Source organism: Atractosteus spatula, chromosome 14, assembly GCF_055471065.1.
Source record: "Atractosteus spatula isolate fAtrSpa1 chromosome 14, fAtrSpa1.hap1, whole genome shotgun sequence".
In the NCBI taxonomy this organism is placed as follows: Eukaryota; Metazoa; Chordata; class Actinopteri; order Semionotiformes; family Lepisosteidae; genus Atractosteus; species Atractosteus spatula.
This window is the reverse complement of record NC_142719.1, coordinates 27121946-27138188: the sequence shown is the minus strand read 5'-3', so window position 1 is coordinate 27138188 and position 16243 is coordinate 27121946. Positions and strand designations below refer to the sequence as shown.

At 35.8% G+C, this 16243-nt stretch overlaps 2 protein-coding genes across 6 annotated transcripts in view; one reads left to right on the top strand and one right to left on the bottom strand.

Annotated features, from left to right (window-relative positions):
• The window catches only part of LOC148820999 (rho GTPase-activating protein 26-like), an 85950-nt gene extending 77544 nt beyond the window's left edge, over positions 1–8406 (top strand). For both annotated transcript variants that reach the window (XM_088932250.1, XM_088932249.1), the window contains 3 exons: positions 1698–1808; positions 3189–3280; positions 4544–8406. In XM_088932250.1, coding sequence (XP_088788376.1) covers positions 1698–1808; positions 3189–3280; positions 4544–4632 — 292 coding nt within the window. In that variant the 3' untranslated portion in view covers positions 4633–8406. The remainder of the gene's footprint in view (positions 1–1697; positions 1809–3188; positions 3281–4543) is intronic.
• An 877-nt stretch (positions 8407–9283) lies between these two features.
• Positions 9284–16243, bottom strand: part of nr3c1 (nuclear receptor subfamily 3, group C, member 1 (glucocorticoid receptor)) — a 71147-nt gene continuing 64187 nt past the window's right edge. For all 4 annotated transcript variants that reach the window (XM_088932248.1, XM_088932245.1, XM_088932246.1 and 1 more), the window contains 3 exons: positions 16065–16195; positions 14906–15063; positions 9284–14713 (listed from right to left, as the gene is read on the bottom strand). In XM_088932248.1, coding sequence (XP_088788374.1) covers positions 14561–14713; positions 14906–15063; positions 16065–16195 — 442 coding nt within the window. In that variant the 3' untranslated portion in view covers positions 9284–14560. The remainder of the gene's footprint in view (positions 14714–14905; positions 15064–16064; positions 16196–16243) is intronic.

Sequence of the window (16243 nt, the reverse complement as noted above, 5' to 3'; positions counted from 1 at the left end):
CTCCTCTGCTTGCTCGAGGATTGGAAGTTACACCTTCATTCTACCTTCATGTCTCTTAGTTCAGCTGCCTTTATACTGCAGTTTACTGACATAGTGCTGTGCCGTCTCTCTTGAGTCTGTCTGGGCTGGTCCAACTTCCTGGCCAAACCCAACTCTCGGCAACAAGGTTTTGTTGTGCATGAGCTGCCAAGAAGTCCCTTGGGGTGGGCCTTGAATGAAATGGTTATTCCTACTCTAATGAAGTTTCTTACATCCTACCTATGCTTTTCAATTCTTTAGCATTGTGTCTCTCGGATACTGTAATACTGCAGCAACGAGCTGAGCATAAAATAGGTTGCTGTTGCAACAGATCTAAATCCATAGAGACATTTCTTTTGAATTTATATTTCAATGTAGTGTGTCATACATCCACCTTAATTCAAATCTGATTATTGAATACAAAAGCCTCCTTAACTAATTGTCTCCAAAAACCTTTACACTAGACCTGTGCATTTTGATTAAGTAAAGATGATTAAAAGTTGATGCCCGAATGCATTTTATTCTAGGTATTGCTATGGTTTTAATTTTTAACCCCTATGTCACACATTTCAGTGTAGTCAGAAGACGCTGTGTACAAAGACCTCTTTTAGTCTAATTTTGGATGGTATTTTTCAGGAGGGACAAAAATAAGATAACATCCATTTAATCTACTTTGATCCTCAAGCTTAAAATCTGTATCACCTAAAGAGCATTTAAATAAGTTTGTCTGGTTTTTCTGCACTTTGACCCATAAACATTTCTTAAATTTCTTTTTACTGCTTGAATTGCTAAAATGCCGTGGGTTGTACTGTATATGACAATTAAAAACAGTGAGCGAAGTAACCTTTGGAGTTCCTTCTCTGGGTACTGTTGGGGTTAATTAGAAAGGGCTAATAGCAAATACGAAGAACAAAACTTCCTGAATATCACTATGGGAAGTGTCCTCATCCGACATAATACAAACTTCTATAATTTGAGAGATAAGAGATCTGATTATAAAATAAGCATTGCATACTCAAACAAAATGGAAAAAACGTTTTTTTTTGTTATACTGCTTTATAACAAAATAAATGCTGTTATAATGCTTTATAACAAAATTAACTCATTTTTTTGTAGTTCAGTAGTATTTGTTAGGGAACCTCTAAGGTTTTGTAATGCAGGATAGAGGTTGGTATAACACTAAAAACCACTTTGGTGCTTTGAGGAGGATTGGAGGGAGCATAAAAGATGTGAATTTTGTACAGTAGTGTGGAAAGGATTTCAAGGGCATTGTGTTTGATGGCAAAATACTACTCTGAAGCGTCTAACAGCAATTGGAAATAGATGCTAAAATTCAGTCATTGAGTATGTTTTAGCACAGCAGTAACAGATGCTGTTTGGGGACAATTCCCAGCTCCCTAGTTTTACGAAACCTCAGCTTTTGTTCTCTTGACTGTAATGCTGCACACCACACAAGTGGTAACTGTTATTACTTTGCAGCACCTTCACAAACTACCTTAGTAAAAGAGGTTTGCTCCTAAAAGTCTGAAAAAAGTTGCCGCCTGCTGTTGTTCGATTGCCGGAGTTGAAACACGCCAAGCTTAGAACGGACAATAACCTGCATTACACTCTACACAGGTGTACAGCGACAAAGTGCTGTGAGGTGGTCGGTCACTCAGTGCTTTATCTGTCTCTCTCAGCCCGGTCTCTCCCAGCTCCACCTCGCCACGGTCCCCTTCCTGGCCGATGTTCTCTGCACCTTCCAGTCCGCTGTTGGCGTCTTCTACTTCCAGCGACTCCTCTCCGGTCAGGTGAGTCCCTCTGTCATGTGGTACCTGCTGCAGGGCCCTTCACAATAACTGCTGTCACATTGAGGAGGCCAGCTCTTCAGTCTCATCCAGGGAGACCCTGATTCAGAGTACTTAACACACATCGCGGATCAAAAACTTCTTTATGTCTATTACACCCGTCCCTCAATTTTTAAATCTTTACTCTAGATCTTTAGGAGATTAAAATTCAAAAATAAAATTCCCTTTACTTTACATTCATAAAGACTTGTCCTATGTTGCAGAGAACTTCAAAATCAGGCAGTTACTTGTTTTTACCCTAACAGAGCACTGCATCATCAAAGCAGGAACGCTATTGCTTGTTGGCGATAGTTTATTACCATTACCTATTAGTGTGGTTAAGATGATTAGACAAGATAAAAAGTAAACTTTCTAAGAACATAGATGCACTGAGGGACTGTAGTGGGAGTCGAGTTTGAGGTTTGCATCTTCCATTCTGCGACAAAAGATGCACTTTTATTGTAGTAAAAATCTCTTAGTACAAAACTATACACAGAACAGGTATGAAATGGCACACTTTTTATAATAAAAATTCATAAATTGGGTTTTAGGGTGGAGTGTATTTATTTTCCATATTGAACATACAGTACCTGAGTGTTGCATTGTACTTTTTTGCATTTTGCTCCAAAAACTTGAATGTTTACCTCAAGATAACACAATAGTAGAGCATCAAGAGAACCTAGTTTTTGTAAAGACTGTGTTTGGCAATGTAAATGGCTACCTGCTTATTAAAGAAAAGACTCTTTTCTGCCAATGTCTGTTTTTGACATAAAATTTGAGTGGGAAATGATTGTAATTATATACTGTATTGCATGAAGAATTTTGTAATTGCACATTGGCAGTTTTATTTGAAGTTTCATCTTCTGTTATGTTCTGTTATGTTCACTAGTTTTTATTTTTACACTCCAGGGTATAATTTCTTAGTGATTCACCTTGTTGTTTATGTGGTTGATCATAGACACTTGTGATGTTCTGTACTGTATTTAAACTCAGTGGTTACTTCAAATGTTTTCAGAACACTGAAATACACTCTGCCACTTCAAGTAAAACTGGCTGTGCAGATTGGGTATTTCAGATTAGCCTTTTCTCGCTTGTTCTCCCTTTAGACAAAGAAATGTATTTTTGGAGCTTAATAGTCCTGTCAATACATCCAAGGACAACAGAGCCAGAAGGCATTTCTGCAGTATACTGTTAAAATTGAATTTGTGTGTGTGGTTACCAGCTGTTTCATTTGGTACATTCCTGCTACTGGTGAATTATTTTCCAGGCATTTTTCGTTCTATATACAGATTACAAAAAATGTGAAATGTATTTGATAGCTTTGTCTCTGTTTTGGTTTTGCAGCCCAACAGTTCGGAAGGCTCGGGCTCTGTATGCCTGTAAAGCAGAACATGACTCGGAGCTGTCTTTCACGGCAGGCACCATATTTGAAAATGGTGAGTTTCCTTAGCAAATGTGTCTTCTGACTGAAACTAAGAGGCCAAGAGCAGTGGTTAAAGGGCTTCTTCTGCATGAACAAATATTCAGTGCCTAATTGACCTCCAGACTCTGTTGTGTAGTAGCACATTTCAAGGATATATTTCAGTTCCTGCATTTACATTTGTATTCACTTGCTCCATTAATATTTCAGCATTAGATTTTGAATTCTCTTTACAGGTCATCATTATTTTTTTGACTATATATTGTCATTTGGCATTGGCCAAATGAGTCAACCCAGAGGACTTTTTTAAAAATGTGCAGTGAGACGTGAAACAGAGGACACAAATGAAAACTATGTGGAAGTGTATTTAAAAGGAAGAGTAGGAGGCGCTTGATTACCCAGAGGGTTGTGGGAGTATGGAAGCTACCAGCCATGACAAATTGATTATCCCCTCTTTTTTGTTCAGATGCTTCCAGGCCTTAACAAAGTAAATGTTCATAAGAATTATATATTGGCACAGTAGTTAATAGCACTGGGGTTCGGGGGTCAATTCCGGGGGTCCTGTCTGCGTGGAGTTTGCATGTTCTCCCTGTGTTCGCGTGGGATTCCTCTGAGTGCTCTGGTTTCTCCAAAAACATACTGGGAGATTGATTGGCTTCTGAGAAAATTGGCCCCGGTGTGGGAGTGTGCTTGTTTCTGTATGTGTGCCTGTCCAGGGTGTATCCCAGTTTGTGCCTGTTGCTTGTTGGGATAGGCTCTGGCTCCCCCATGATGTGTTGGATAAAGAGGCTAGAAAATGGATGGATATACTTCCTCACTGGGCCAATGGCCATGATTCCCTACATTACCTCTGCTCATTATTATCGGATAGACATTATTAAAGTGGTACAGAAGCAGCATGCTGAAACTGAAGGAGCTCTGGACTGTGCTAGTGTAGTTGACTGCATGTACAGTATACAGTTACATTTAAACCTGGGTCCTAAATGGACTGCACACTGCACTTGACATCCACAGCAGTGGATTCAGTGTTAGCATGTCACCGCACTGGGACACCGAAGAGAAAAAGCGCATTTATCAAAGCAAACCTCTTCAAGAGACAGATGCCTTGTGTGAGAGAGCAACAAACGTTTTTCCAGACATTGGTTTCCTTTTTATCCTAATTGAGAACAGGCCTGACCACGAACCTGCTGTCCAGCATGCTGAAAAGTGTTTGATCTGAGTTCTGTGCTGGGCTGCATCTGAAAGCTTTCTCTGTTTTCGGGATGCTTTTTCCCCACAGTTCATCCTTCACGTGAGCCGGGCTGGTTGGAAGGCACTCTCGAGGGGAAGACTGGATTAATACCGGAGAACTATGTGGAGTTTGTATAGCCTTGGCATTGAGCTGACACTGCTGCTGTCTCAACTGTGCTTACTGCACTGTGGAGGAGGGAACACAACAGCAGAGGTCTGGCCTCTCCTGATGCTGCTGTAGGAGGTCTGGCCCATAGAAGAAGCACAATGGGATCAGTCTGCAGCTATGTCTGCCTGTCTAGCCAAGGAAGGGAGGCTGTGTGTGAAAGAGCAAGCACACATCCAGTAATGTGCATTGCCTTTGAGGAGGTGATGCTATAGAAGGCTCAGCTTCTTCTTTAGTGGGTGGAGTGCCTGTGCTTCCATTTTATCCCAATCAGCTGAAGAGGAACTTCATAGGAGTTCTCTTTTGTCATACATCAATGGCTTTATTTATCAGATGTGGGAGTATGGCTTCTTTCATATTTCACATGGTCAAGTCTAGAATTAGAGCAGCACAACAGAGTGATTTTTTGATCCTGAACTAAGATTTAAAAAATAGATTTACCCTTTGATGTCATGATTGTCAGGGTTAGCTGAAAAGCCATCTGAAACTGGACGGGCAGACATAGACTCACACCTGTGCAACTATTGGGTAGCCCCAATGTGTTCATGCAAGATGTTAAAAGCTGTGGAGCTGAGCTGAGCTGTTAACTGGAAGACTATAATGTTGGATCTTGAAGTGGACTTTTGAAGGCTTTTCACATAACTGCTAGCTTGCAGTTCATTGGATCTTGAAGCCTTTTTCTGTTTGCTTGCTTGGATTGGTTTGTTCATGTGGCTCAGTACTGCATCACTGAAGAATCTACTAGAGCTGTCATCCCTGACAACAGGAGAAACTCAGTCAGACTCTTGACAAATCTTGGTCAAACTGTTGCATTTTGCTAGTTTTATGTTCTTATTTTCCTTTGAGGGAAATTTGACATTTTTCTCTAATTTGCAAGTAATGTAAGCCTTGGGTTTGTAAAAAAAAGGTGTAATTGTAAGAGTGTGGTCTTGAGATCATGTGGTGTCAGTCTCTTTTTATTTATAGTTTTTTTTATTAATATTCTGCAGGGTGGGATCCTGACAATGCTTTATTTTCTTTTATTTTGGGTTGTTTATGAAATTAACATTGTAAATAAGCAATATTTGGTAAGGAATACTTTTTTAAAGCAAAAAATATATATTTCAGATTTGTAGTATACTAATTTAATGTTTTAGCTTATCAGTGGCTCCTTTTTAATCTTCAAAAACTTTAATGTTGATCTTGCCTTAACATTGTTTCTCAGTGAGATGGAGAAACACAGATTTATAGCTTTCACCAGCATTAAAGGCCAGTAGAAAAGGGACATTAAAGAAAATTTCAAGGACCCAGATATTTGTTTAGTAATGTTGGTCTAGGTTAAAAGATCTTGTCAAAGCCTGTCAAACCAAATGTGAAAGGCAGCCAAACCAGATGTTTTTTTAAAGAAAGCATGTTTCAGCTAATTCTGTTTCTTGTACACATGGCACCATGGGAAAGGAATAACACATCATCAATTCCTGTGAAGATCCTTAAATTTGGTTAGCAGTGTTTTTGACAGAAACCATGTGTGTTGTCATTTTACACTCCTGGTTTGTGGTCTGTGTTTACATCTCCTGAAATTCCCTGCACGCTGTATGGAAAATACACTAACTTATTGTCAGAGTGAATATATGATATCTCCATTTTAAAGAACCTATAAACGTTTGTGTAAAGTATAGAGATGTTATGAAAAAAGGATGAGGTATGGTTATTTGTTTTTTGATGTATTGAAATGTGTACAGTATACAGTATATATTGTAGCTATTACAGAGGCCATCATATCTACAGCCCACTTTCACTCAGAATACTTCAGTCATGTTAGTGCCTATGATGTCATACAGGTGGAGTTCCAACATTTTAACAAGGAAGATTAAAGTACGTATTAGATTTCTGAACTGCAGCATTCCTTTCTTGTTACAAGGTGGTGAGCTTCTTTTCTTTCGTTAAAGTACATAATTACAGGAATACACTTATCAGGTGGTGGGCAGGTTAAGGGTTAATGGTTCTCCCGTGACTGGAGGATTTTTACCATCTGAAATCGAACTGTTTTGTGATGTGGCAACAATACAACCTTGCCAAAATCCGACTGGTTCTTTGAAAACACAAACACCCTGAAGTCATTATCATCTCATATACTTTCTCCACCTTTTTGTTTTCTTTAAATGTTTCTCTTAACAGAGTGACTTGCATAGCAAAACCTGCATATGCAGCATTTATGCAAAGGAGTAATGCTAATTATGGTAACGTTCGATAATGCACAATTACACTGCCACCGGGGGGGGGGGGGGGGAGTTCAGGTTTAGCAAAGGGTGGAAGCCTTAAGTACTCCCAGATGAAGGACATGTATTTAGGATGACAAATCTTACTGTACATTTGCCAAGAGATCCAGTGGCAGTAGCCATACTTTTTATACTTGAAGCAGAACTAAATCTAATTGTATGACCTACATGGCTACCAGAGTAATGGCTGTTGATTTGGCACTAATTTTCTTAAGAGTGCCAATAAGAAAATGGTAGTAGGTACTTGTCTGGAGGGATTACTTCACCCTTTAATAGGCTTCTTCCCTTCCAACCATTCACTGAGTGACAGTTATGTAGAAAGCTGTTCTGGAAATGGTTGAGTTGCATGACATTGCTTTCCCTGAGCCGTCTGTTTTTCGCTGGAATGTGACCTTGAACCATGAGTACATGCTTTTATCAGACTGAAAACCTGCACAAGATTGTGGATTATGGTTGATACTTTGTAGTTCTTAAAACATTATTACGGAAGCATCTACAGGCTGTGTTCAGATTTTGTTTTTTATTTCCAATGGTGGCATTTTGAGCAAAAGGCTTACTGTTGCAAATCAACCTGTGCTGGGCAGTCTACAATAAGTTTGTATGGATTTCTCTCTTATGTGTCTTAAGTGTATCGCATTTTGTATGTCCTGTTTTTTTACTCACAGTGTTTAAAGATTTATGAATAATTCCATGTGTCTCATACTACAAATGTAATCGAAATACTACCCTCAAAGTGGGAAACTGAACTTGGCATGTTCATTAACCAGTAAGGGAAAATTCCTGTTCACCCGTTTATAAATAGTCAATGTAAAAGGCGATATGTAAAAGGCCGTTATTTAGGGTTTTGTTATTGAATGCGCCACAGAACAATAGATGATCTCACTGGTCATGTTGATTGCTGTTCATGACTAGCATTTAACTACAGAACCATAAGGTAGTTTATGCGACAGATTTGACTAACCTCGATATTCTGTTACAGCAGTTATTAAATTATTGATTGCTAATGAAATCATATAGGAAAACAGATTTGCCGACATCCAGCAATTCTTCTAATACTTTCTGGTGTGTTGACTACAGCGGTCTGTTGGAAATACCTACTGTATGTCTATACAGTATTTGTGTTTAAAGAGATGTATTCCCATTTAAAAATAAGGTTTGGGTTATTACCTTAATCTGGTACACTTTATCAGTCAAAAGTGTTTTCTGCTTCATGTTGTTTTGTCCTCACTGAATTGTGTTCAGAACAAGAGTTCTAGCTGCACATGCTAGCTGCAAACCGTAAATCAAATTAACTTGTAAACGAGAGAATCTAATTTGCTCCTATGGTAAATCATTCCTCCTTCTAATTGTTTTTAAAGGGATTTTCGAAAGGCATTGATTTTTTTAAAGTCTATTGTACATATTACACATTTTACCGTTTAATGGGTATATATATATTTTTGGTTGCCATTTATTGCATAGCAGAATAAAACATTTTTACCTGATTTACCCCATTGTTTTGGTATCTTTAATCCACCCATGCCAGATGTGGTCCAGTTCCTTTGATCATTCAATTCAAATCACCACTGTCTGAAGTTCATTATTTCAATAAAGGTCAAGATAAGATTTGCTGAAGAGACAATTGTTCGTAAACAGAAACAGTTGAACGTTTTCATTAACTGTTTGAGAAAGAAAGGATGTTTTTATTTTATTGTAAAGGAGACATTACTAAATGTGGGGTTACTCTAAAAAAAGAAGGAAAGCACATTTAAGATAATAGCAAATTCCATTCTAATGATTTTACTTTCTGATCTCAATTTGTGAACGTCAATATCTATTTAATCTCTGAAAAAAAAAGCAAAAGGATTGAACACCTTTTTAAATCATATACCATCGGTGGTGAAAGGATTTTACAAAACATTTGCGGTCAAAATTGTAAATCATTGTGTCAAATTTAATTTAAGGAATCTTGGTGTTCCCAGGTGTTTTAGATGGAAATGCATTAGCTTCATTGCACAGTGCTCTCCTGTACCACACAAACCCCTGAAGTTTCAAAAAGTATGTTCCTAATCTACAGTAGGTTTTTAGAATAAATGCATGACATGCATTTCCAAGCACAAACATGATCAAATGTAAATTAAGATATAGAATTCTAATAATCACTATGATGTACTCTAGGATTTAGCGTAGGAATGAGGACATTTAAAACGGTCTTCAGTAAACAGTTGAAGGGCACAATTTTGAACGGGTTTTAGAATAAGTGTAATAAACAATAGCCCCATAACTGAAAAGTGAATTTTATTATTTGATTATTCAGCCTTACTTGAATAATTGTAAGTGGTTCACAGTTATTGTGAGTATAAAGAGTACCACAAACAAACAAGACTTTACAGCCCAACATTTAATCAAATAGGTGAAAAGATAAACATTTACTACAGAAGAAGTATAATACAGAAGTCATAGAAAACTTTTTAAAACAGACATTGTCATTTTTTACATTGGATTACATGTACATAATTGAAATACAAACAGAACAGACTTTAATGAAAGCCATATACCATACCAGTGAAATATGATCTGCCCTTAATCATTTTTAAAGATAGTAGTTGCATGTATATTATACAAAATAGACTTTTTCAACCAGTATTACGGTAGTGCAAATTTTCAGGCTCTAGTTTGTTGATTACTTTCACACACAGTTTTTACCTTTTCTAAGTCATTGGTTAACTTCACAGTAATATACAAGAGACCAAAGCCTTAAACAATTACACTTTTAAGTAATTTCATATTTACCTTGAGTGCTACTGTATATTCTAAACTTCCCCAAATAATGTTTTGACTTTGGTCACTAAAGTTGTTGAAATATACAAAATATACTCTCCATTTAATTTTATTTTAAAACATGGCATGTTTTTTTTTATAAATTTTCCCCATCAAGATACAGAATTTACATTTATTTACAAGTAAAACAAAATTGAAAAGTCTTACTAATTCTAACATATAGTAATCATTTTCATATGGATTTGTCCAAAATCACATTTTCCTTTTGCCACACAAATCGAAACAAAACATTAGCATATAACGAAGAATAAAAACCAAGGATTAAACTGTTATTTTTGATAACGTGGAACATAGTACATTAAAGAAACAAAATGTTTTTTTTTACTTTTCACCACAACAATGCAGAAGCTAAATAAAGCAAATATTAAAATTCTATTTAAAAGATGCAATAGGTGACTTTTTGTTGTTTTTAGACTTTTTTTATATAGAAATAACTCTTCAGAAAAATAAGGATTCTGCTTGCATAATTTACAGCATTAGTATTATTGCCAAATAAGAACCAAATCAAAAATAGACTACACCTTCAGACTGTATGTGAAAGTAACCTGAATGCATTGAAAAAAAATTGCATTGGAGAATGGGCAAAAATAATGAAAGCACACAAGAAAACATCTGACCGACCTGACATTTTCAAACAAGACAGGAAACGTACAACCATTCATTCATATATAAATGTTTATATGTATAACCAAATATATAACAAACCCATTTTTTCATTTCAAAGATCAGCTGCAGTTAGAGAAGGTCTAAGCTCAAAAAATGAGACCATCAACACAGCTTTTGACATTTATGAAGAATGCAACAACACTACAGCGCACACAAATGTGCGTCTCGCTTAAAACCTCACCCTCTTTGCGTTTCTTAAACATCGTTGACACCTATTCCCTCTTTCAACAGCAAGTACACAAATGCATATGTACACACTGTGAGATACACAATACACTTTTCGTAACATTCAAGGTAAAAACTACAGAGTGAGAACTAATTTTCACATCACCGTTCATGTCCACTTTAAATTTCAGATGTTTTAATTAAAATATCAATTTATTCATCCTTGATGTGGCTGAAGCAAAAGTGTACAAACCTATTGGACTACACCAAGTTTAAAGTGGATCGATTAGCTAAAAGAAATGGCTTTTCTACGCGTCATCTAAAATGTGAAGATATTGTTTTTACAATACAACTCTCAGACAACTAGACGATGTGTGGTAGAGAATATCCCGGTAAGTAGTTCAAAACATTGAAGATAATTTTTTAGCAAAATCATACATAAAAAAATAATATTTTGTAATACGTTTATACTTTACCTGCTCGGCTAAATCTGTTTCTTATCTTACAGTAATCTCTAATTTTCTATAGTGTGAAAACTACTGGCGAATATTGGTTAAAATACCCAGTCTTTCTTAGCAATGTTTGTTGCTCCATTGCAAATTACATTCTGATCATTTTAATGATCTTATACTGTGCATTTCAATATCTATTTATTCTTTTGAATAAATAAAGTTAAATTGTAAAAATGTTCTTTCATTCATTCAACAAACTGTTAAAAGCTGTATTGGATTCTCTTGATACAGACCAAAAATGTGACAAGTATGTTAAAATGTATATTTTTACAAGAAATCCAAGGAAATGTTTTTCTTTGCAAACATATTAAGCGGCCAAAAGTAAGATCTAATACTTCACGTCAAAATATATATATTGAAATACAGGCATAAAAAACACGGTTTAATTTCCATGTATACTTTGTTTTTGCTGGTACAAAAGTCCAATTTTAGTATATCAATAAAAAATATTTCTTTAATGATGTAACCTTTTCAAATTGACAGGTGCACGTAGTTACCTCTGGGGCTGTGACAGAGAACAAAATAAAATACAAACACTTTTTAGGACAATCACAGTAAAAAAAAAACACTGTTTGGCACACAAAGAATAAAAAGGGACATCTCACTATAAAGGGCCAAACTAACACAAATTCCACTTTGAAGTTCCAGAATGGCAGAGTACAGAAGATGAGATTATTATCGACTTGTTGTTAATTTTTACTTTCTACCTAAATATGAGATTTTTTTTTAAGAATCAATTCCACAATTAAACTTTGTTACTGCAGAAAAAGAAATCTTATACTGTACAAGCATGGACAATGGATTAAAAACAAAATCCAAATGTGCTAAAAAATGAATTTACAGTAGGAGCTGTGAAAAGCAGTGAGCACGACACAAAGGGCCAGTTTATATTCCATTGCCTGAATGCTGTTGGACAGGAAACCCAGCCAGATTCGCTCATCACTGTCCCTGACCATCACGCACTGTTCCAGAGATGTCAGGGCAGGAACGCGGAGGATCACACGCACCGATAGTTTTTTACTTCTGCTTGTTTGCTTTTATGTAAGAAGTGATTGATCGAAGCAGATGCATATGAGACAAATACTTAATTAAACCCAGTGCTACTTAAACTAGAATCTTGGTTTTCAAAGTTGTAAATAACAAATGCTTTGCATTCTTGGGGTTAAGGATATTCCTCACTAAATGTGGGGCAGGGGATACTATCAGTAAGTTGATAATTTGTGTATATATTCTAGATATGCACTACAATGTAGCTACAAATGTTATATTAGCTGCAGATAAATAAAACTGCTGCTATAGGATACAATAGTTTACTACATACTGTGCATACAGACAGTGAAGTCTGTATATTATGGAAGTATATTGCCATGTTTATCGCCAAGTAAAATAAGATATGTACCTTACGTAAAAAAGTTTACATCTAAGTGCTTCTGTACTGTAGTTCTGTAATACATTGACATTTTAAACAGCTGTACTTTACATAGTTATCAGATCACTCGATGGGACAGACGTGAATATATACTGTATATACATTCTATTGAATCATTTATTTATATTGTGTTTGTAATTACACATTTCTTTGGAATGAGAAGCACTATATAAAAGCAATTAGCAGTAATTAGATCAGTCAACTCAACACAGGCACTGTTGGACATCATTAGAAGCTAGAAATGCTATCTTTCTAAATTGCATAATGCAGCATAAATGTATACGAGAACATCTGATGATAGCACTTTTAATACTATATTTGCTTTTAAGTGTTTGAATTATAATAATAAACTTGATTTTATATAGCTCCTTTAAAAGTAGCATCTCAAAGTGCTTTACAGTTGGTGTAAATATATATTTTTTATATATATAAATATATAGCTATACAACAAAGATATTGGCAACAACATTAAAGACCCCTCCAGCAGCAATCATCCTATGATGATTCTGCACTAATTTTGGTGGGTGGACCATAATATCTCACCAATACTATCCAGAACTGTGGAAACCTCCACTATCACCCAGTAACAAGATTACTGACTAGACCAAAGTTCAGCTGATGTGGTTTCAGCAACACAGCTAGTGATAATCATTTTCAAGCTTAGTAAATGTTGGCAAAAACTAGGTTGAGTTGTGAACACTCTGATCTCCAGTGATGGTTAAGCAATAGAACATAAACCGGCCCCTTAAAACCTCCATTAACGGACATGCTGCACTGATCTTCACTGAGAAGAACAAAACACCACGTACAATATGAATCCTGTATTAGGGAACTTTAAATATAGTTGTTTTGTGATATATAGTTTGTTTTGTGTTACTAAAATAACTTAATTACTTGGGGGCAACTGCTCCAGTTTTCTTTACTTAGCAATCAAGACTTCTATTAAAACAAGGAGACCTACTTCAATTCTAACTTGCACTCTAAAATGTAAAGTAATTTTCTACATTGATCATAGATGACAAGGGAGAATTCAAACAAAGGGATTTTTCTCATATCTGATATTATATTAATAAACCTTTGGTTTGTTAACGTTGCAATGTGAGTTTCTTCACGAAATTTATTTTGCACATATTTCAGAACTACTATCAGTAAAGTTTTGTTTTAGAGCCTCTTTTGCACATTGGCAGATGCAGAAAATGGACAGGTAAGGTAATGAGTTAAGATGGAAAGGGTTTATAACTGATCTGATTTTTTTTGTTACAGCAAACAATTGTTTCCTGAAAGTGTGTTATATTAAATGATTGTTTTATTTAAAAAGCAGATCTTAACAGATACTGTAAGTGCTGAAATTGCATTTAAAAAATAAAAGCTCTAACTTAAGTACAACAATGTTTTGAAATCAACATGGAACTACTACTATGGGAATTTTCACGCCACCTTCTTAAGGAACACTTAATTTTAGTTCACACTTCAGAGGATTTTTGAGCTGCCCACTTCAGAAAAAACACGAACATGGCTATTTAAAAAAAAAGGAAATCGCCAGTGCAAGTAATATAAAAATACATACAATTAAGATTAAGTTTAATCATTGCGTATTCAAAATACTTGCCTTGGACTTTTACAAAAATGGCTAAAATCAGACGGCAAAGCTAAAAAAGGCACATCTTTCCCTTTTTACTGATATACATTTGTAAACCTTTAGCTGTTTGCATGCATAAAATCAATTTCTAACTGTATAAAATATTCTTTAAAAAAAGTACAAGTTTTTTTCTTTCCTGGCCAATTTAACGTTGTGTAATTAAGCAGTTTATAAGCAAAAAAAAAATCCAAATGATTAAATTCTAAAGTTGTTTTGCTTTTCCTCCTCGTCAATCTCCCTGCATTTATCAGACTCACTTGGCCCTCTGAAAAAAAAACTTTCATACTTTGCATACTGTTTCAACAATCTTTTTAAATGTTATAATACCTCTTCTTCAAATACCTGACAATTTGAGGGAAAGCAATATCAGCTTGGATAATTTAAGGCATCTTCTTTCATGCGATAAGGCAGTCACTTTTGATGAAAGAGTAGTGGCTTCACACTCCCGGCTCTGAATTTTGGTAATTGATTGCTGATGATCTCAGACAGCATCTCTGGAAACTCCACACACAAGGATTTGTTCAGAAAGGTGTAGAAGCAGAAGTTCAAAAGTCCACCCACCAACTGCAGAACAAAATAAAAACGTTTATTCTTCTGCACTTTGAAACAACAAAGGACCCTTGGTATCGGTAGTCATTAAACAGTCTGCCAAACAAATAAATAGCTGGCAGAGAGTTACAAAGTGAAGATCTGGGCTTCAGTCTGTGTCTTTGTCAAGGGCTTATCAATCCAAGCATCTTTTTAATTTCAACTCACCTCATGCATGGAGTCAAGGAGTTTCGTCAGCTGATAAAACCTCTGCCAGTTTTGGCTGGAGTTCTCCTCACGCTTGACAATGGCTTTACCCAGTTCCTTGATGTAGGACATCCGGATCTCATCAAAGATGCTCTGACTCCTCAACCCAGTTTTAGGAACTAGAAAGATAGATCTCACAAATTAAAAGCTTACTAGCAAAGCAGAACAGAGCATGTAACATATTTAAGAGTTACAGATTCTGACTTCACATATGTAATATACTGAATGTACTGTTATTCCGTGCACATATTTAATCATATAACACTAACAAAACGTACATTAGGCTGAACCCAGAGATTTCAAGTGACCATAAGCATTGGGACACATTCACTTCAAGTACAAAAAAATAGTATTTTGTAACATATTCCTTTGATGCAATAAAGTGCTTTGTATGTGACCCATTGAGCTCACTGAACCCTTGATGTAATCATTCAAGATGCTTTGCTACAGCCACGTTTTTTCAGCTTCTGTAAACGCTTTCTCTCAAACATGAAAATGTATGCCTTGAAGAAGTAAGAAGTAGCAGAATCATCCTCAAATTAAATGAACCTTTAATGCAACAGAAAAGAAAGCATTCTGGCCCACTAAATTTAATCATTTAAAGCCGAACAAGACAACAAAGACAGATTCACTAAATATTTGAAGTGAGAACTGTTCTGCTCTGTGATAATGACATGAACACTAAGGAAGCCTAGTAATTTTGCAGAGGCAATTAACAAATGTCAGAATGAACAACATTCACTGAAAGTAAATTGAAAAGCGGAGATGAGAAAGTATTTAAAAAACCTCATCGTGCTGTGCATCGTATGTCAGCTGCACCTTGAAAATACGAATATGAATTAAAGGGTTCAATGTGTAAGAGGTTAAGTCTACAATGACATAAACTGACGATTATGGAAGGCAGAATACTTTCTAAATTAAAAAAAAATCCAAATGCAGTACTCTACAATACTTACGGACATTTCAACAGGGGGATCCCTACTTTTTAATGCATGTTAGCTTATGTCTAATGCTATATTGAAATTGTCTAATTAAACTGAAAGTAATAACTGACGTGTTTATTGGCAAACTTAAGAAACCCGTCATATAATGAAATATAATGACCCCTCAAATCTCCTACCTGTGCTGAGTAGCAGTAGAACTTTCATGCAGAGATATTCATCATAGGAAACCTGAAGCCGCACGAACTCATTTGAAATCTTCAGCATCTGTTCGCACTGTTCAGACATGTATGGTAACTTCATTCTCTCTCTGCAAAAATAAAAATTAAAAATGGGAAAATATCCACACAATGTAAGT